This window comes from Trachemys scripta, chromosome 4 (assembly GCF_013100865.1).
Source record: "Trachemys scripta elegans isolate TJP31775 chromosome 4, CAS_Tse_1.0, whole genome shotgun sequence".
Lineage (NCBI taxonomy): Eukaryota > Metazoa > Chordata > Testudines > Emydidae > Trachemys > Trachemys scripta.
This window is the reverse complement of record NC_048301.1, coordinates 93,311,167-93,332,715: the sequence shown is the minus strand read 5'-3', so window position 1 is coordinate 93,332,715 and position 21,549 is coordinate 93,311,167. Positions and strand designations below refer to the sequence as shown.

Sequence of the window (21,549 nt, the reverse complement as noted above, 5' to 3'; positions counted from 1 at the left end):
CCCCCCCAGCCCTCTGCCCTGACCTTGCGTCGCCCCCAACACCCAGCCATCTGCCCTGCACCTGCACACACACCCCAGCCCTGTGCCCTGACCTTGAGTCACCCCCAACACCCAGCCCTCTGCCCTGCACCCCCACACCCCCCAGCCCTCTGCCCTGACCCCTGAACCCCCCACACCCCTATTGCCCTCTGCCCTGATCCCTGAACCCCCCCACACCCAGCCTTCTGCCCTGCACCGCCCACACACTCAGCCCTCTGCCCTGATCTCTGAACCCCCCCCAGGTCTGGGGTCCTGGCTGCAGGCCCCTTGCCAGCCAGCGTCCCGGCCGCAGGCCCCGCTCAGCCCGCTGCTGGCCTAGGTGAACAGAACCCCAGGCTGGCAGCGGGCTGAGCAGGCTGGCGGCGTAAGATCAACATTTTAATTTAATTTTAAATGAAGCTTCTTAAACATTTTGAAAACCTTGTTTACTTTACATACAACAATAGTTTAGTTATATAATATAGACTTATAGAGAGAGACCTTCTAAAAAATGTTAAAATGTATTACCGGCACACGAAACCTTAAATTAAAGTGAAGAAATGAAGACTCGGCACACCACTTCTGAAAGGTTGCCTACCCCTGGGTTAACCATTCAGAATAGAAGAATCTTACAGACACTGAATATCTAACATACAAATGCACTTACCATACCCAGGTCTCAAAATTAACTATATGTGGAAGCTGAAAAGATACCGTCAGTGTCATGAGCTCTCCCTTGCCACAGCAATTTATTACGTCATTTAGAAAAGTTTTCTAAGTCAAGGTGCAATTGGTGACAGTATTGGTTTATCAAATGGCTGTACCATGAAAAATATCTGGCATTTAACACTAAAGCAGGCAGATAGTGAAGAGGGAAGCAATGCTATTAGATCATACAAGAGACCATTCCTGTTGTGTTCTGTACTTGTGTACCCAACTCCTGGAGTTATACTAGCTTCTTTTAGGATTTATCTGTCTAGTAGGAAAACTGCTTAACAAAGCCAAATAGGCAAGTGCATTGTAATACTTTGCCATTGTATGTCCAGGCAGATAGATATTTACTACTTTCATACCTGCTAAACTTGAAGCACCACGAGTTTAAGGTAAGAATATTCAGACATGCCCACTAGTTTTGTGTGCCCATCTTGAAACACCCATGCTCCCAGTGATCGCAGTAGAAGATGTGGGTACTCGGCACATTTGAAAATCACGTCCTAGGCGTCTCAAGTTTGGCATCCAAAACCTCTTTTGAAAATGCTAGCAGAGCTGGGAGTAGAAGTGAAGAAGTCACAGCTCCCATTTATTTCCCTCCTCTAAGTGGCAATCATCACTCCCCAGTTCTAATTTTTGTTTTGTTCTTAAAGAAAGAAGATAGTGGAAGGATATGCTACACAGCAGGGTGACAGAGGTAAAGCCTATAGGTATCAAAAACAAGTCATTATGAAACAAAATGTTCACAGTAGAAACTGGTTCATCTAAGATTTGAAATCTTTCTGTCTGCCTGTGTAGCAGCATGGTCATGTTTAGTAGGTTATTTCCTTGAAAAGAGTTTTTTATTCTCTGGTACACTGCATGTTAATAAACGGAGTATTTAGTATTTCATGGAGAAGGTGATTCTCATCTATCCAGAATGCTGTAACATGGGGTTTCATGTCTTGTGCTGATAAATTAATTATTTTACTTTATAGTTTAATTTTGTTGTCCCCTTTTCCTGAGGCCATATGCTACTCCTGAGGAAATATGAATTTGAGGATAGCACTGTATGTGGGGAGTGTGTGTGTGTGTGTGGGGGGGCAATGAACAATCATGCCCTCTTCAAAACATGTCACTGGTCTGTGAACATTTAAAAAAGTCTTTTTAAAACAAACTTCAGAGGCTACTGAGAGCATTAGTTCGACCTGTTAAACTCAAACCTAAAAATAGAGATGACAGCAACCCCTTCTCCTGCATCCTAACAGTCAGAAATCAGACTAACTTGCCCGATAGATGTACATAAAGCAAATCAAACGTGCTTTCATGTTCATCTAAGGCTGATCCACTTAATTACATCTTCCATTAAACAACCCGCTGCTGGTGCCTGTAAGGCAATCCTTTCTGCTTCTCTCTGGCTGGAAAAAGCAGTGTGACACAAGAGATTCAGTTTTATGCTCAGAGGGACTAAGATTAGAAGAACAGTCATTTGAATATCAGATTGTTCTCTGTTTAGAGGCAGTGCTCACCATAGATTTCTTCTGTGTGCTGTGGAGGTGCTTTAAGCTACCATATGCATATCCAGCCCTGCTAACCTAATGCATATGATGCTATTAGAAAACAATCTTATAGTCTGGGATCGTACTGCACTCTGGAAGGAGAAGAATTGAAGCTACTGTGCTTCAGTGGAATTGTAAATCTTCAGCCTTGTTTGAGAATACAAGTAGACACATTGATGATGTAGTCTCAGGGTGGATAAAAATCAATGATTTTTAAAAAATCGGATTTTTTTTATTTAAATCCGATTTTTTGGATAAAATGTTTTTTGAGAAAAAAAACTATCTAAAGATAGTTTTAATTAAGATACATTATAGCTGAAAGATATCTTATCATGGAATAGGGATTATAAATTCTAATTCTATGGTATGAGACAATATATTCATGTAATGTTTAAGAAAAGTTTTGTAAATGAGTTCCAATAGTTCATGGATTAGGGACCCAATCTTATGGGGCTCCAGGGACTTCTGTATAGATTATTTAGGTTAATCTTTCTATCTATCCAATGGGACTCAATGCTCAGTCTAGAAGATACCATCCGAGATGCTTAGTTTTGCACTTCTCAAACTGTGGATTTGTGTGTCCACAAATAACATGCTTGTTAACAGCAAAAATGTTCTTAAATAAATAAATTAAATAAATAATATATAGAGGTGAGAAATAATAGACCTCAACCCTATTGTCCCCCTGCAAATTTGTGTACACAGAGTCAATCCCTTACCCCTCTCTAAAAGTGCACAGTTTCAAAAAGTTCAATGAATAGAAGATTGTTGGAACAGATCTGGACAAAGAGAGGAAGTCTGGAGATAAATGTGAGAAGGGAGGGACAGGCAGTAGAAACAAAAGTGAAACTGTTTGAGCAGCATATTTCAGAAGTCTTGAAGTCTTTCATTGATTTGAGATCTACCATACCATTCTCTCACTAGAAGGGAAAACCTATAATGGCAGCAGGCTGTAAAAAAGACCCAGTTCGGGAATAAGAACCATTCAAGAAATATAAATTTGCTGATGATGTTTTAAAGAAAGTCACACCAGTGAACTGGTGGAAGTCACTTAAGCACTTGGATTCAGAGACTGTTGAAGTGATAATCTCACTTTTAACAGCAGTAGCTTCTTCTGTTGGTATAGAAAGAATATTTTCTTCCTTTGAGTTAATTAATTCCAAATTGAGAAATCGTTTGGGACCTGAAAAAGCAGGAAAGCTTGTTTTTCTTTTCCAGATTATGAACAAACAGGAAAATGAAGGTGAAGACGATTGAGTTAGCTACAGAAGCCAATATTTTAAGTTTCTCATGTTGACCTGGCTCACATAGTCGATTTAATTTTTTTTTTAAATATTTCATTTAATTATTTTAGTTAAAAACAATTTTAACAAAAACAAACCTGATTTTAAAAAACTTGAATGTTTAACTAAATTTGAAAATTTATATGCTTGTTTTGTTAAAATATTATATGTTTGCTGTTGAAGAAAAAAATCCAGAATACATAATGTTGTTGTTTTAGTTAAATAAAACAATTTAAATGTCTGTCTGGTGATGTTCTTCTCCTAATACAGCATGGCAAGAAAATCCTCCAAATATTAATGATTAACCTGTTGAATTGGATATAGTTCACCTCCCAATGACTTCATAAATATCTGTTTCAGTTACCTTTGGTAAATGAAATAACCAAACAATCATTCATTTTCTAATATAGCTATACAACTAATCTGAAAAGTTTTCAAAATAAATCACTTTAAAAATGTATAGTGTGTACCTTCTAAAAATGAAACCTACATCTATCTCTGAGTTGTGAAGAATATGTATTAAGGTTATAGCAACCAATAAGAATGCACTTCTATGTAGAAATCCATGATTAAATCTAGTCTTTGTGATAGTGATTTAAATGGTTTAAATTAATTGATTTAAATCAAATCCACCCTGAATGGTCTAATGGGGGAATCGAATGGCTTTTTTTGTGGTGAAGCTGACTTATTTCATGTATAATCTGCAAATTTCACTTGAAATAGACCATTTTGTTAGGTATTCAGTAAAGTCTGATTTGATGCACTATGTTACAGTAATGTATCAAATTGGATTAGAATATAATAAAATAGGGAATAATGTAAAATAATGGGACGTGGGATGCCTGGCTATATAATGTAATGAGATGCATCAGGAACTGAAGTAGATGCACTTTAGCTTGGATGCAATACCAGAACTGTGGGTAACTTGGCAGGTTTGGTTGTATAATGCTTACTTCTGCTCTTTTGCTGGATTCTTTGATGATTTACACACTGAAAGTACACTGATTTCAGTGGGGTTACACTGGGCATAAACCATCGTGGCATTTGGTCCCTTTTAAGTTTGATGTTTGAAAAACCAAGAAACTCAAAGTTCAACTGCTGCCAATGTTGATGCAATTCCTGCTCACAACCATTAATCAACTCAAGTTTTTCGTAACTCAGCCCAGTTTTGCTTCAAAGGTTCCTGAACTTTGTCTTGTGTTCAGGTTTGTGATGAATCAGTTGAGTTTTGTACCGCAATGTTGAGTTCCCAATGGGATTTGAGATTTTGCTGCCAGTCTATCTGGCAGCTAGGAGACGCAGATAAAAAAGTGAATTCAGATTTGCTTGAACTCAGTACAAGTTCTTGAATTCTGCTGGGTTAGTTTGTCAATATTTAATGTGCTAAGTCTAACCTTTTGAATTTTTGGAAATGTTAATTGGAGAAACAAGTACTATAGAACATCATTTATCTGAACCTGTTATCTGGAAACCAACAGTAGCTGAAAGTGGGTTATGTTTCCTGCTGTGCATCATTTACATTGAAAAGCCCCTGTTTATCAGAATGAATTCCATGTCCTTTGTTCTGTTTGGATCAATGTATTCTACTGTACTCTCAAATGCACCTTGACTAAAACTCTAAGGACTATAGAAGGACCCATACCTCATCACCCATGCAGAACATGTGGAACTAAAGAGTTTTAAAAATTTGAACTCAAACACAATAGAAATATTGGGGGGGGGGGGGCGCACATTTCCTTCACATAAATTTGCACATGCCTGTGGGGGAGGCAGAAGCAAGAGTAGGACCTAGAGGGGCTGGAACGGGCCTGGGAGCAAGTAGGAACCCCCAGGACCCTCCTTCCCAGCCTGGAGCCAGCTGCTTACCTCCAACCTTTCTGGCCAAACCTCATTCCCTCTCCTATTCCTCCACTCCACCATTTGGATGGAGCTTCTGTCCCACTCCATCTCTTCCCCCTGTCCCCCCCACCAGGGTATCCAATGCCAACAATGAACTTCACAGATAAGAGAGTTTAAAATAATGACAGCCAGTGTGAATACAAACATTTCCAAAACAAAATCAAGACAATAATGAATTTAGTTTTTTTAGCTCTATGGCCAATAACATGGCACATTAGCAGGTTATAGACTAGAAAGATTAAAGCACTGACTCAGGAAAACATCCCTGTATAGAACAGCATTTAGCACATGCTTAACTTTAACTATGTGCATAAGTCCCACGGAAGTCAAAAGGAATTTTAAGTAAGGGTGCTGGGACAATTTGTACAGTGGGGGCTCCTGAGAGCCATTGAACCAAACAGTAAACCCCTATATGATGGAAACAGTCAACCTGTGAAACTCTTTGCCAGAGGATGTTGTGAAGACCAAGACTATAACACAGTTCAAAAAAGAACTAGATAAATTCATGGAGGATAGGTCCATCAATGGCTATTAGCCAGGATGGGCAGGGATGGTGCCCCTAGCCTCTGTTTGCCAGAAGCTGGGAATGAGCAACAGGGAATGGATCACTTGATGATTACCTGCTCTGTTCATTCCCTCTGGGGCACTTGGCATTGGCCACTGTCAGAAGACAGGATACTGGGCTAGATGGACCTTTGGTTTGACTCAGTATGACCGTCCTTATGTTCTTAAACCACTTCAAGTCAGGGAATACAGCAGCACCTTAGTTCCAGCACCTATGACTTTAAGTACACTCTTAAATGCTTTTTAGGATTGGGGCCTAAATGATTTACACTCTTTTGCTATTATTGACTTACTGACACTAAAGAGTGGAATCTGCAAGACTACAGTTCCATAAAACAAATGAAATATTTATTGGCTTCTGGAACCAGTAGTTTCACCTTGTGAGCTCTGAAATGAATGGGCTCTTTTTTCCCACTGGAGATTGCTGAAGTCCCATTAATACTAATGGGAGGTTTGCCTATGCCATGAGAGAAGTATAAAGCCCCTGACCTCTGAAAGTACTGTCTGTTTTGTAGCAGGTGCCCAGAGAGTGTTCCTACGTAGGCCCCTATACTAAAGGTTGTCAAGACAGCAGGAATATTAGTAGATTATAGTAAAGATGTTCCCCTGCTTCTTTTTAAATACAGTTTCCTTCAGAAAATGCCCCTAGCAGCGCAGCACTACATAAATGTAGTACCTGTGACCTGCTTCCTGGAATGTAACCTGAGACGGTCCTTGTATGGATTTGAGTTTTCATATCCTTCATGACATCTTCAAACTTTCCTCTCATTTTAGGCCATGGCTATTAACTGCTGGTGCTAGGTTTGAACTCAAATATTCCCCTTGTTTGTAGGTGCAAGGTCAGCTGACTTTGTCAGAATGACTTTCTATGGGAGGTTGATGGAAGCCATGCGAAAATCTTCAATTTCCAAACTGAGGCCAATAGCATCCTAGAATATATGTGGAAAATAATGCAAACCACAGAAAAGTAGAGCGAGAAAAGAAAATATAACATTCCCTGGGGTAAGTGAGGGATAGAGAATAGATTTTTGTGGCTTTCCTCCCCTGCAAAGAAGATAATGATTAACCTTCAGTAATTCCTACATAAAGGACATTTCTAATGCTGTCCAATAAAGGTAAAATGAGGACGTTCCGTGGATTATGATCAAATGTTGAGAGAAAGAGAAAAGAAAATAATTTTCTCCATAAATCTACCATGGAGAACTTTTATCGCCAGTTAAAAAAAGGTACAGGTTATAAACTATTAAATTACCACATAAAATCTCAAAATGAAAAGGTGTCATACTCACATTGGTGACATACTCAATATCCCTCCAAATATTACTTTCCCTGGGAAAGTCTGCCAAATCTAAAAAATTATCCACTATCACTTGGCCAATCAAATCATGCCTGGAGAATCTGTCAAAGTCATACACAGAGAAGTGGAGTTTCCTTGTGGTCAGATCATTGTATGGAACGGGAAATAAAAAAACTTCATCAAACACTGGGTTTAGGGTCTTTCTATGCACTTTAGTCTGTTGTTTTGTTTTTCTATCCGGAAGCAAATAGATCTTCACATAAGGGTCTGAAGTTCCAGAAAAGTCCTTTGCTGGCAGGTTGACAGCTTTGTGAATCTTCACTATCAACTGCTCTAAATCACAATCATATTTCAGAATGAAGTTGAGTTTCCCACAGGCCTTGCTGTTATTCCTCCGGCCATCATCGGTATCCACTGATCTTTGCTTATACAACTCTGGCTTAATGCGTCCAATCCCCGTCAGCTGCTCCTGTTTTTGAAGCTGCTGGATGTTGAAGTCAGGGTTCGAGAGATTGAGCTGTCTTCGGATTGAATTGTGCCTTAAGGGAAAAATGACAGAAACTAAACTGATTACATAGTTAGGTGCTATGTGATTCTGGTCTGTATAAAGGACCTATTATTTATTTTCATTTTGCTTTCCTTAGCCATGATTTTGGGTTGTATGGTGCCACAGGGTTTGATTTTTACTTCTATACACCTATAGAGCACAATATCCCTTTTAATGAGTAGAAGGATACTTATATTAGCCGAAAGTTACTATAGTTCTCTTCATCATTGGACTCATGGTGTTTGCAGAATTTTCAGTTCCTATACCTCAAGCTGGCAATAAGTACTCTCCAAAATTGGTTGAAACACATAATAACATCCCCTGTTAGATAAAACTCACAAGAATGCTGCAAAATCATTGACTCCCAAGAAAAGCTTAGAAGTGTATAGTATTCAATCTAACTGCATATGTAGCCCATAAAGGAAATGGAACAAATTCATGGCTGGTGCAAATCCACAGAGGTCAGTGGACTTAAGTACACCAGGTATGAATTTGTCCCAATAAGTGTAATAATTATAATAAATATTAATACTTAACACTTGCCATCTTCAAAGGGCTTTGTAAATACAGAGACAAATCCCATTAAATATAAAGGTGTAACGCCTATGTAACTGAGAGCAGAGTTGGTCCCATAAGCTAAGTAACAGCTTACATTCAATTTGCAGATATCTTGTCTATAGCGACAGGAGGAGATATTTCCCAACATCTGTATTTACTGATGGAACCTACTACTTGGTTCACAAACTGGTTATTCTAATTTAAATGATTTTGCTGCTTTTTCCTATCAAGCTGGTTTGCCTCTCAGAACTCCTAGCTGATATAATAAGTGTTGTAATACTTAGAATGAAAGGCTGCTTTAGTTTCATTGCTCCTAGGAGAGAAAGTTACTTTTAGTTTCAGTCCAGTGAGATTTATTATCTAGACTTGGTTATTGTGATTGAAATTTCCACTCCACAAGAAGATTGCAGAAATCAAATTTGTAGTTCTTGTATGGCAGTGGGATGTGAAAGCTGGATTAGGTAAAACCTTAATCCTACACAAGTTGGATTTTATATTTTTCCCCAATTAATATACAGCAATCATGCAACATATTGTAGAAACAAAATGAGGTGAACATAAAAAGGAAAACCTGGGAAAATCTTAGCATAGGATTAGTCAAAAATTATTTATATTGAATATAATCAGCATTTTTTCTGTGCTGTTATCATTTCTGGAAAGTGTGTGCATTAAAACAAAAGCATCGTCTCTTATAATCCATCTATTTCTTCACCTTTACTGCACAATAAAAGCATAATTATGTTGTTGTGCATTAGTAATTTCCATGACAAGATATTATGCCACAAATAAGGAATTATACAATTTAACCCCTAGCATTCTCGACAGATCATCGAGATGCTGTAATGCTACTGGTGTGTGGGTTAGTATATTATCTACATTGTATAGGTGATGAAGGACACACAGCAAAGGCCATAACTGGCCAAAGACTAGAATCCTGGTTCTCAGTTTTGTGCTTGGTAGACTCCACTGCCTCACATACAATATCTTACACAGCATGCATATGTGAGCTCCCAGGTCACAGCTGTTCAAACAAAAAAAAGGCATACTGTAGTAGGGGATCAAATTGCATGCATGAATCAAAATGAGTATTTATTCTTTTCTTGTACCCCACACAGAGTTTATTTCCAAAATTGACTTAAGTGCGACAGTGTTTCACCAATGGCCAAAAAAAAAAAAAAAAAAAATGATGATGATGATGATAATAGTAACGTTAATCCCGCAATTTCCTCTTTTTATCTTTTCCTGGAGGATGTTGCCTCCTGCCCCTCCCCAGCCCTAAACTGTCTTTTATCGAGCACCAACAAGAGGCACTGGTTTGGGTGAGTAAATTTCATTGCCTTCCTTTTTTTTTGTGTCTCTGATATTTTCCCTTCTACCCATCCTCTCCATTATTTGCCACTGATTTACCCCTCTCACTCCCTTTTGCTGTTCCTTTGCTCCTGCTTTATAACACTCCTCCATTTTACTGCTGTCCAGAGACACTTTGGGATTAGACACTCCACAGTGCTACAGCCATGTGCTTCCCTGCTGTACTCTCTGTGCAATACTGTTGACTTCTGTGGTGTTGTATGGTTTGTTAACCAGTATAGATGTGGTCCTCTGATAGTGAATGTGAGGGCCCTTTTCACATCCAACATCTAATGCTAGTGGTATTGTTAGTGAACCACAGAGCATGGAGCAAACTTTTACAGGGGTTTGAAAACAGAACAACATTAGCTCCATACCACAGCTATCCGATTACAATTCCAATCTGAAATCAACCTTGCATGTGGCTCTGTGTGACAGTTATGACAATGCCCTCTCCACAGACTCCTAGAAAAGACTCTGAAGGAGCCTCCCTTACACTGATCTACAGCCAGTGGAAAAAAGATTACAAAATATGTCCATGTACATGGAGCCTTTGCTTTATAGTATGTGTGGTGTTTGTTGGGCCTTCTGTTCTTCTAGGCCAAGTCTTCTCACACCTAAACCTGGGTCTGTCAACAATTATTCTACTTTAACCGCTGTTACAGCACCTTATCTTAAAGTACACCCTGCAGGCAAGAACCCTTGCCAAACCCACTCCAGTCAGATGCTCAGATGAGTTATTGAGGAGCAATGAGGAGATACTTCTCCAGGTACAGTACACCTGCATTAGCTCAGAAATCCACTAATTGACTGTTTACGTGCTGATCCTTTTTCTGGCTGCATGCAGCCTAATCCTATTATCACCTGCCCCTACGCACTCTCACATTCTCCCCTTCTCCCCTTTCCTGCTCCCTTATACGCTGGCACTCTAGTTCCTCTGCCTCCATCTAATCTTGCTCAGTCAGTTTTCCCCCACAGTCAAGGCTGTGGCTAAAACTTATCACCTTTAATCCTATTTCTAACTCTCACAAGTGTTTCATTAGCCTGCCCTATTTTTCTCTTTTGATGGTTGTTGAAATCTTTGCAGAGCCCTCAGCATTGATGATAAGTTCAAATGAACACGATTAACAAGATTCAGTGTAGGCTGTTCTTTTGTTCTACAGGGCACCGACCTTCCTCGCTGTTTGGTTCAGCTTATAAGGGGGAGACACAGATGATGCAGTAGTTGTTCACGTTGGAAAAAAATGGATTGCCCCTATGGCTACTATGGAAGCACCTTCCTAATTTTAAAGCCATCCATCATCCATCACACCCCAACACACACAGGATTTGATATAACCATTAAAGTAGAAGAATGAGGCATGTAAAATATACATCTGCAGTCAGGCTCTATGTTAGCTAATAAAGTGTAACTCTCTTGGTCTCATCTCCATTCATAATGATTATCATTAGAAAGAAATTACAGCTACTGACCGAGCAGAAGAGGTTGGTTCTGTGATTTGGCGATGCATTCGGACATTGTGCACACAATTCTCCTTGGTTCCTGCCTGAGCATCTAATGGAATATCAGGGGAGGTGTGGCTAATCTTTAGGGAGGACTCTGGGTAGGAAGTGGGCTGCCCCAGGTAATCCTCACTGTATTCATGGTCATTGGTCTCTGTGTCTGTATAGTTCAGCGATTCCTGCTTGTTGTCTTTGCTCCCAGAGGGCAGGCCACGTTCTCGCCAAGGGATCCAGCAAAGCTTCCAGGACACAAACAGAGACACACCAAAGAGAGCAAGTCCACAGGCTGTGACAACTAAGGACAGCAAGCTTACTGAGATATCTGCAAAGAAGAAAAATACAGAGACATGTCACATTTTTCCTCCTGTTCGGATATGGCTCTGTGCAGCTCCAAAGGGGCACACATTATGGAACTAATCTTTCTTTACATATTGCTTTTCTACTGGATTGCAAAAAATAAGCACTGGTAGCTGCAACATTCAGGTCACAGAAACAGAACAAAATGTTTTCCCTCCATTTCCCCCAGAAAAATTAAGTTTCATTAATGTCTTGCTGTAAATAAAATATTAATGAATTATAGTTTTGAAATGTATTGTTAATATTGGACACAGGCTCTGTGACTTCTGGCCTTCACTAATGCAACAGGAGAGCATTAAACACCATTTAAAGTGATTTTCATCAGCCTAAACTGCTCTCCATTCTATCTTAGTAGTAAATGTCATACTTGGGAAAGCTTCTCTGTCTCACTCACAGAAGCTGGTCCAATAAAAGATATTACCTCACCCACCTTGTCTCTCTAATATCCTGGGACCAGCACAGCTACAACAACATTGCATACTTGGGAACATACATTGCTATGGTCTTCCTGGCATAGATGTAAGGGAAATGTACAATATTTAGACTTTTCAAAGAGTGTCTTCCATTTTATCTACAGATAGAGATTTTTTTAGTGAAATAACACTTAAAAGAGTAAAATGAAAAAAATCCTCTATTGCCTTTCAAAATGTTTTTCTGTCTCAGTTGCCCCTATGGCAGGTGTTGAGCTATCATGTGCCCTCTTTGCCATGGGAAGCCAGCACTACACAATGAGGTTCAGCAGCCTTTGTATGGGTTCATCCTGAGGTAGTGTAGAGGTTGTGCTTGAGTTCTTTTCCTGTGAAAAGTTGGGGAGGGGGTATGGCTGGTGGAATGAGGAATCAAACTAGAGATGGAAGAGGCGTGTTCAGCCATCTGTTCATCTTCCTGCCAGTGCAGGATTGTTCCCTACGATACACTTTCTGTTGCCTTGTTCAGTTTCAAATGCCTCCTGTATTGGGGCTTTCACCACTAGCCTTGCGGTGAATATTCCACAATTTAATATATATAATTTATAATACCTGTCAAGATATTTTCCCCCAAATTCACCATAAATATTCAGTATTTTAATTCTATTCCTTCTAATTCTAGCCTCTTTCTCTACTTTGTGTGTGCACTCTTCAGATGTTTTTACCTGGTAATCTTGTGTCCCCCTGGTCATCATTTCACTATGGTACAGCTACCTGTACAAGGTCAAGTGCCTTAATTTTTGTGCTCTTCTCTGAAACCCTTGCAGTTGGTCTATATTCCTCTGGTCCTCAGGGGATGTGGAGGTGGATTCTTTGCAAACCTTTCACAGATCTTAGCATTATCTTGGCCTATAGGTACTATTTGATGGTTGGAGTTTTGTTTTTTAAATTGTACTTTAGGAAAATTACTGACTGAAACAGCTGTTTTGATAGTGATCACATTTTCTAAATGAGTTTCATTATGGGTTACACAATATACTATGTCCCAAGCACAATTAGTAGGGACTCCATTTCGTTGCATCAAACTACAACACAGCCTTATTACTGCAATTTCCCACACTGTGTAAAAATACTAAATATCACTATAGTCTCACCTCTCCAGCTTACTGCTAGACTAAAGTTTCAAACAGCTGCACGAGGTTTAGTCATACAGCTCCCAATAAGAGTCACTTATGCAACTGTGTGTGTGACAATTCAGGTGAAACAAACCTCAGCCAATCCTAAAGGAGAATACTCTCTGTCTCCCAAGGAGAACGCTATAAGCTGCAGCCACTCCCAAAGGCCGGGCAGGTTAAATCTCTGCTATTGCTGCAAAAGCCAGTCTCACTCAGCCCTAGTCTACACTACAAACTTATGTCAGTATAACTAGCTCGCTCAGGAAAATCCATACCCCCAAGTGATGCAGTTATACTGACCTAACCCCCAGTGTAGACAGGACTATGTCGATGGGAGGGTTTCTCCAGTTCACATACTGTCAAGGTTTATTCCCCATTCTGAACTTTAGGGTACAGATGTGGGGACCTGCATGAAAGACTCTTCCTAGCTTATTTACCAGCTTAGGTTAACAATTTCGCTGCCACCACCAAATGATTTAAACAAATGTTTAGGGAAGAGTCATTCAGAACTCTGCCTTTCCCCAAATCTCTCCCAAGTCTCTAACCGCCCTCCCTTTCCTGGGCAGATTTGAGACTAATTCCTCCCGCCCAAATCTTTACACCCTTTTCCTGGGTAGACTCGAGAGAATTTCCTCACGAATTCCTGGTGAACACTGATCCAAAACCCTTGGATCTTAAAACAATGAAAAATCAATCAGGTTCTTAAAAGAAAAATTTTAATTAAAGAAAAAAGGGTGAAAAGAATACCTCTGTGAGATTAACATGCAAGATAATCTCCCAGACAACAGATTCAAAACACAGAGGGCTTCCCTCTGGGCAAAACTTTAAAGTTACACGGAAACCCAATTTGATTCTCCCTCTATTTTGCAAAAAGAAATCACAAATAGAAATAAAAGTAATTTAGTACATTCCTTCTCTAATTACTCATTACCCTGTAGGAGTGTGATGGTTCCTCTCCTCCGTCAGGCAAAAGCACACAGAGAACAGACAAAGGACTGTTTTCCCCCCTCCCAACTTTAAAGTATCTTGTTCCCTTATTGGTCCTTCTGGTCAGGTGTCAGCTAGGTATTGTAAAAGCAGCAAAGAGTCCTGTGGCACCTTATAGACTAACAGACGTATAGGAGCATGAGCTTTCGTGGGTGAATACCCACTTCTTCGGATGCATGTAGTGGAAATTTCCAGAGGCAGGTATGAATATGCAAGCAAGAGTGAGTCAGGCTAGAGATAACGAGGTTAGTTCAATCAGGGAGGATGAGGCCTTCTTCTAGCAGTTGAGGTGTGAACACCAAGGGAGGAGAAACTGCTTTTGTAGTTGGCTAGCCATTCACAGTCTTTGTTTAATCCTGAGCTGATGGTGTCAAATTTGCAGATGAACTGAAGCTCAGCAGTTTCTCTTTGAAGTCTGGTCCTGAAGTTTTTTTGCTGCAGGATGGCTACCTTTAAATCTGCTATTGTGTGTCCAGGGAGGTCGAAGTGTTCTCCTACAGGTTTTTGTATATTGCCATTCCTAATATCTGATTTGTGTCCATTTATCCTTTTCTAAACAACTGTGGGTTTCTTCCTTGACTCAAATCATTTGGCTATTGGCAAACCGAGGATGGGTCATGCATGTGCTAGTTCTATACTGCTGCCATGTGTTCAGGAAAACCCCACCTTATACTAGGTGTTTTCCCAGCTATTTATTATTCAATGTGTGTTGGGAGGAGAATCCATCAGAAAGCGACACTGCACAGCAGGATAAGGAGATGTGTAAATCTCTTTCACTGTCCTCTTTTTATCTTCTATCTGCTCTCACTCATTCCTTATAATTTTGTTTTGTGTTTTGGGGGATTTTTTTTGGGGGGGGGTGGAAGTATGGGGATAGTTTCACACTTCCATGAAGTTGCAGTGGGGCTAAATACTATGGCCAAAGCATTGAGTGACCCTAGACAGTAATTTGCAGGTAATCACTGTGGGTACTTAACATTTGACTTGCATGGTTTCAAATACCAGGCAGATACAATTTCTTTAGACAACTAGGGGCACTTGTGATACTGTGAGCAGCTTGAGGGACTGTAGCCCCAATTAATGAGTATTTCAGCTGCATCTTCTGTCTGATTGTAAAAGGACAAGGCTCCCATGGAGCTGTTCCCATATTACTTACTATTTCATATTGATTTTTCTCCAGTAACTTTTCCTCCATCTCTCCAGCTGTTTCTCCGTTTTCCTGAGCCTGTTTAGCTATATTCCCATGTGCTTTGTTCTTCAGCCTGATGTCAGTGGCTCACTCTGCTTTTTGATGAGAGTAGAAAGGATCCTCATTGTATGTATTTGCAAAGGTTACAGCCATGTAAGGCTTGGCTACACTTGTGAATTACAGCGCATTAAGGGAGCCCCAGGCGCACTAGCTCACTAACCATCCACACTGGCAAGCCACATAGAGCGCTCTGACTCCACAGGTAGAGCACTCCTGGTACTCCACCTCGGCGAGTGGAATAACATTTGCTGTGCCACCGCTGGAGCGCCGCAGCGCCAGTGTGAATGAGGTGTTGCATTACTGCGCTCTGATCAGCCTCTGGAAACATCCCATAATCCCCTTAAGTCAAGTGGCCACTCTTGTCATTGTTTTGGATATGTCCTTTGAAAGCTCCGTTTGACAGCCAGCTGCTTATCTGCTCCGAGACAAAACAACCATTACTGTGGAATACTGTGTGTGAGAGAGAGAGGCGGGGGTGGGGGAGGGAGGAGGTCTGCTGTTGTCTGAACTTACAAGACAGTATGCTAACATGCTCTCAGCCCCCAAAACCCACTCTCTCTCTCCCCACATACACACAACACACTCCCTGTCACACTCCACCCCACCCCATTTGAAAAGCACGTTGCAGCCACTTGCAAGCTGGGATAGTTACCACAATGCACTGCTCTCTGTGGCCATTGCAAGAGCTGCTAATGTGGTCACACTAGTGCTCTGGCAGCTGTCAGTGTGGACAGACTACAGCGCTTTCCCTACTCAAAGCGCTCTACAACTGCAAGTGTAACCATGCCCGTAGTGCGAGCGAGTACCTGAATTGTGGTGACACTTAGGACCTCAGAGGGTAGTCCTTTCAGTTAGCTCAGCTTTCACAGGAATTATTGCAACATGTATGTGACACTACTATTGGAGACGGGCCCAAACTGCAACTGCAAATCAGAGCTCTTCCAAGTACGGTAAACTGGATTGTGGATTTACATACAAACCTGGATTTGGTATTAGTGTGGAAGAGCACTGGATTGGATTGTACTTCAGAAGGAACAATCCCTCTACCAGCTCATCAGCATGCAACCATAGTGTGTATATTGCACTGTTCCTTTGGATAGTGGAACCTGGTGCCTATTAGCTTGGGTCCTTTCTCCTTTGCACCCCTTTGGGATGATCTGCGCTCTTGAAGCTCTAGAAGGGATAAATCTCCTGAATGGACTGCTATTGTGCCTGAGTTATGGGTAGTAGAAATGGCAATGATAGGGGAAAAGACTTCTTTCACCCTTCCCTCTCCTGGTGCAACACTGCTAGGGCCAAGCAACCTGTGTTATAGAGGAGGTCAGCCTAGATGATCACAATGGCTCCTTCTGGCTGTATAGTCTACACTGCAGAACAACATAGCCCATAGTCCATTTCATCCTTTGGAGTCATACAGGTTATTTACATGTTTATTTTACTACCTCCTCTCTGTGAAAAAGATTGCAAACTAGACACAGCTTTTTAAAGTTGGATCTATTTGTTTGTAGTCTTGGCATCTGCCTAATAATTTTGCATACGGCGTTTCCTGGAGTCATAACAGTAGGGAGCTATAACTGTGCTATTTCTTCAGCAGGATTTTTCTGCATTTTAGTCTCATGTTTCTCTATTCCTGCTGATTGAAATCTTCTGTAAATCACCAATTTTATTTTTTGGATCTAAGTTTTGGAACTTTAGTTAATTCATTCTAATTTTCCAATAGAATAGGACAATATTTTGACATAACCACAGGATCTAAGGGCCAGCTCCAGGCCCTGCTTTACATAGTAATAAGCTACACATTAATCCTTTTCTCACCACAGATACAATGCTGTGCCAGGTCAATCAGGCCCAATACAGCAGTGGAAGCAGAGAGGTTTCATGCTCCCTCTGTGGCAAGGACCAGCAGATCTCCTCCACAGCATGCGAGCGCCTCATAGCCAAGCAGCCTTCCACAGAACTCTGTCCCCTTTCTCCCTGCATAGGGCACACAGGGGTTAGTGTGAGCAGTGGAAAGGGGGTGGAGTCAGAAAGCAAAAGAAATTACACCTCCAGACCTATCTATACATTCCACACCCTCATAAGACACAGAAAAGGGACCTCTAGCGAGGGCTTGGGAGACTGTTGGTTAAGATTTCTCTGTCTGTCCAGCTCTCAGTTGCCATGGGGTTTATTAGCCCGAGATACCACTGCATTCACAGATGTAGTTCAGCACTGTCTACGGGGAGGTCCCTGCCGTAAACCCAACAGTTCATTCATCCTCCTTGCCTGATTAAGAGATGGAATTGAGGTGTGCACATCCTCAGTCTTTCCCTGACATCACAGTCAGATTGGGCCTGGGGAGCACAGAGTCACTAGGATTTATGGCCCTTGAGAATCTGATTAGTTTTCCATGGCTGCAGATAGTGCTGGGATTTTGCCATAAATGATCATTTGTAATACATAATGTTACAGGACTTAGCTGTCCAAGGATCAGGCAATTACAATAATAAAATCCAGGAGCCACCTATATGCATTTTTTGTTTGATTTAAAACATATTCTAATCTAAATGAAGTCTCACATTCCTGTCATATATACACACGCAAATCGGCCTCTCTAAGGGATTTTCATGCATACTCCTCAAGGAACCAGTCGTTCCCCCACTGAAATGAATGACAAACTTCTGGCTGATTGTCCTGGGAGCAGGACGGGTCCTTTGTCTTCAAAATACATTTTCCAAGGTGTACGTGTGTGTGTGAGAGAGAGAGAGAAAGAGAGAGAAACCTTAAGTAAAACTACCCCAGGTTTTCTGGAATACCACATTCAGTTCTGGACACCTCAACACTAAACAGAGACACACACACTGGAGGTAGTTTACGGGAAACTAAAATTAATAGATGCTTAAGGGAACTGAGGTTATTGGCTTACAAGACAAGATTAGATGAGCCAGAGATGACAATTGGAAGAGCTAAGCAATGACTACGGAACTTGTGGGGAAGGAGACTGGGTGATAGTCTGATAATATGTAAAGGGTGCAAACACCAAGGGCAGCATTCCAATTCAGATTATGTTTGTGTGAAAAATAGGTCTCCTCAGACCTTGGGTCCAAGAGGATATGAATAAACAGGTCTTCTCACAAGCTTATTCCTTCCCTGGTGCAAGTTGGTGGGAAATAACCTCTGTACTCATTGGCCAGGTTATCTGTGCCAGAGCAGGGGGCTGGACTGGGATGGGTATAGGCCAACAGTAAATTATTACCCACTGGGAGTGAGAAGGAACCAGGGTAGGATTTGCCTCTACACAACCCCTTGCAACGCCTCTGAATATAGCTCCAAGAAGAGAAAGGAACTGGTGAGGGTAGACAATGGGGTATGTAAATAGGAGATCGGGGTAACGGGAATACAGGTAAATTTGATATATTTGGTATATATTGATATACCTTCAAGTGATACATTAAAAATGGGTGCTTTATTGATTGGGACATTTAAAACTAGACTGAACAATGCATTAGTAATGGACTCTAGGTTGGACAACCTGCACCCCAGGCAGGTGACCTGCAGGAACTAATAGGGTTTTTTTCAGCTCTATTTTTTATGATTCTCTGACAAGATCAGCAGATCTGCTTCACTCAGACCCCCTAAATTGCGCTCTCCCAACCTGATGACCTTGCTTTTTGCAGAAATCCTCATTTATTCATTGGCTTTTAGGAGGCTTCAGCTGAATGAGGTCATCTGCTCATGTTAGGGATCAGGAATATTTTTATCTACAAGGTTTTTTTTAAATGTGGGGAAAACCTTTGAAGACTGAGTGAAAATGGAAACCTTTGAGACTTTTTCTTGTTAAGGTGCAGCAGAGTGTTGCTATCCTTGGGGGTCCAAGAGTGAATTTATAGCAGAAAGCTTTTTTTTCCTTCGTGCTTCTTCCCCAGAGAGGAGAAGAAATGTGCTGAAGGCTTCTGTAGACTGTGCTTCTGGAAGGTAATTTTGGAGATCTGGCCTTTTGTATTTCATTTTCTCTTTTGCAAAGAGAGAAATGCTAAACAGGTGTGAAAGGAGAGAGAGACTAAAAGACACAAATAAACAAGACGGGGAAAAAGTCTGAAGAAGTGAGACATCTTAAAAATGTCAAAACCAAAGAACCTATTTGAACAAAACTGAACATTCAAGCTTCTATGCTGCTCTTTTATGCTTATGAACAGAAGTTGGCCTTTGTAAGCCCATGATGCTGTCAGCCTGAGGCCGTCCCTAAATTTGGCAACTCAAAATGTAGAGAAGAACCTCAGCTTGCTTGCTTCCTTTTTTAAAAAGTAAGTTTCAAGCCCTTCCTGTTGCCAAAATACACTTGAAAATGTAACCCGATCAGTAGAGTTGAAAGCAGTCAATGATTTTCGTAAAGATTTTAGGTTAGTCACAGTTTGTAAAGAGCTACCTAGAACTTTTGAAGTCACAAATCCTTCTGGCTGGTGGAAGGCTAGTGGCCCCAAGAGAATACTAACTTAGCTGGGGATTTTTTCTTTGTAAAATTTCTCTAAATGTTGGCTGCAAACAGAACCCATCACAAACAACTGGGCTCCTATTCTCTTGGAACAGGAATTAAGGGGAATGGAGTGGGGGAAAAGAGAATTCAAAGATGTACCCCCACAACTCCAGTCTCTCGCACACACACTTTACATAAATCATTACTGTCAGGATGATGTTAGTGCCTACAATGTGCTAGCTGTGTCCAAACTTACACAAAGACAAAGCCTCTGCCCTGAAGAACTCACAACTTAAGAAAGTAAAACTCAAACAAAACAATGGGGAACGATGGGAAAGATATCAGCTGTTCCCAATGGGTCCTTGATCTAGTCATTGATTGGCTAATATTTTGTTGGCACCTCTGTAGAAGTGGGTTTTGAGGAGAGGGCTCACTTATGAATCAGTTCAGGGCAGGTATTCCATGCATAAAGGAAGAAAGAATGAAGACAGTTGTGGGAAAATAGTTATAGGGTGACTGAGGCTGGCATCATTGGTTTACATTTTCAAGTCTTTTTTCACAAAGGGTAGAAATTTTTTAAAAGTGAAAGGTGAGAGTCTGCCTGATAGGGTCTTTTGGTCTGTGGTGCTAAATGTGGGCTCATATGACCCTTCCCTCCCACTTCACAAGCCCCTCCTGCCTGGAATACACAGGAGATGTTGGATCTCCAGGGTCTGTGGGGAGAAGAGGCTGTGCAGGCACAACTCCAATCCAGCCTTAGAAATGTTGTCCTATATGAGCAGATCTTGGGGCATGAAGGAGGGACCAGCAGTACTGCCACATAAAAGCCAAGGAGCTGTGGCAGGTGTACCAGAAGGCCTCGTGGATACTTCAGAGTCGTCCGAGTCAGAGGCCCCCACTGTGAAGCGTAAGGAGGACGTGTTGGACAAGGAAGAGGAGGAGGAGTATGGGGGACAGGCCACCAAGGGATCCAGGTGCACAGCAAGCCAGGAAATATTTTTTAATCCAGCGCAGTTCAGCCAGTCCGTACAGTCCAGCACAGTTGAGCCTTATGCAGGGGAAGGAACTCCGGTAAGTATGCTGTTTGCTTTGAAATTACAGGGATCAAACCCCCAAAGTAGCAGAACACATCTGTTGATTTGCTCATTTTTACATAAGCTAGAAGAGGTAGTGAAACAACCAGTAGAGGTAGAATTGCTGTCTGCTTGTCATCCCCCTCTAGAATTAGGCAGAGGGGGCCCCGTAGAACACTGTTTATGTGCACTGGGATGTCTGGTGAATCCTGGTGCTGGTCCCTCCTCCATGCCCCGAGTGAGGGGTGGTTCCTTGCCAGCTGGCCACTGCGCAGCAGAGTTCACAAAGGTGACCAGAGCGATCAGGGTGACGCATTGTGGGGGACACCGCCAGGAGGCTACTAACAGTCAATGCAAGTAACGCACCGTCTATACTGACACTATGTTGACCTAACTACATCAGCCTTGACTCTATGCTGGTTGTGGGGGTGGTGTTATTAAGTCAGGGTAACGGGGCAGTTATGTGGGTGGGAGTGAAATTTAAGTGTAGATGCATACACATCTACATCGACATAAGCTGCCTTGCATTGATTTACCTGTGTAGTGTAGACCAGGCCTCAATAAGGTCACTATAATTTTGTAC

At 41.4% G+C, this 21,549-nt stretch overlaps 1 protein-coding gene and 1 long non-coding RNA gene across 4 annotated transcripts in view; one reads left to right on the top strand and one right to left on the bottom strand.

Moving 5' to 3' along the window:
- The window catches only part of LOC117877145, a 228,975-nt gene extending 217,729 nt beyond the window's left edge, over positions 1-11,246 (top strand). Inside the window, exons 5-7 of the long non-coding RNA XR_004645630.1 lie at positions 9,664-9,734; positions 10,363-10,532; positions 10,926-11,246. This is a non-coding gene — a long non-coding RNA (uncharacterized LOC117877145). The remainder of the gene's footprint in view (positions 1-9,663; positions 9,735-10,362; positions 10,533-10,925) is intronic.
- SYT9 (synaptotagmin 9) overlaps positions 1-21,549 on the bottom strand; it is a 121,336-nt gene that overhangs the window by 58,862 nt on the left and 40,925 nt on the right. For all 3 annotated transcript variants that reach the window (XM_034769950.1, XM_034769949.1, XM_034769951.1), the window contains exons 2-3: positions 11,236-11,587; positions 7,303-7,849 (exon numbers count right to left, since the gene is read on the bottom strand). In XM_034769950.1, coding sequence (XP_034625841.1) covers positions 7,303-7,849; positions 11,236-11,587 — 899 coding nt within the window. The remainder of the gene's footprint in view (positions 1-7,302; positions 7,850-11,235; positions 11,588-21,549) is intronic.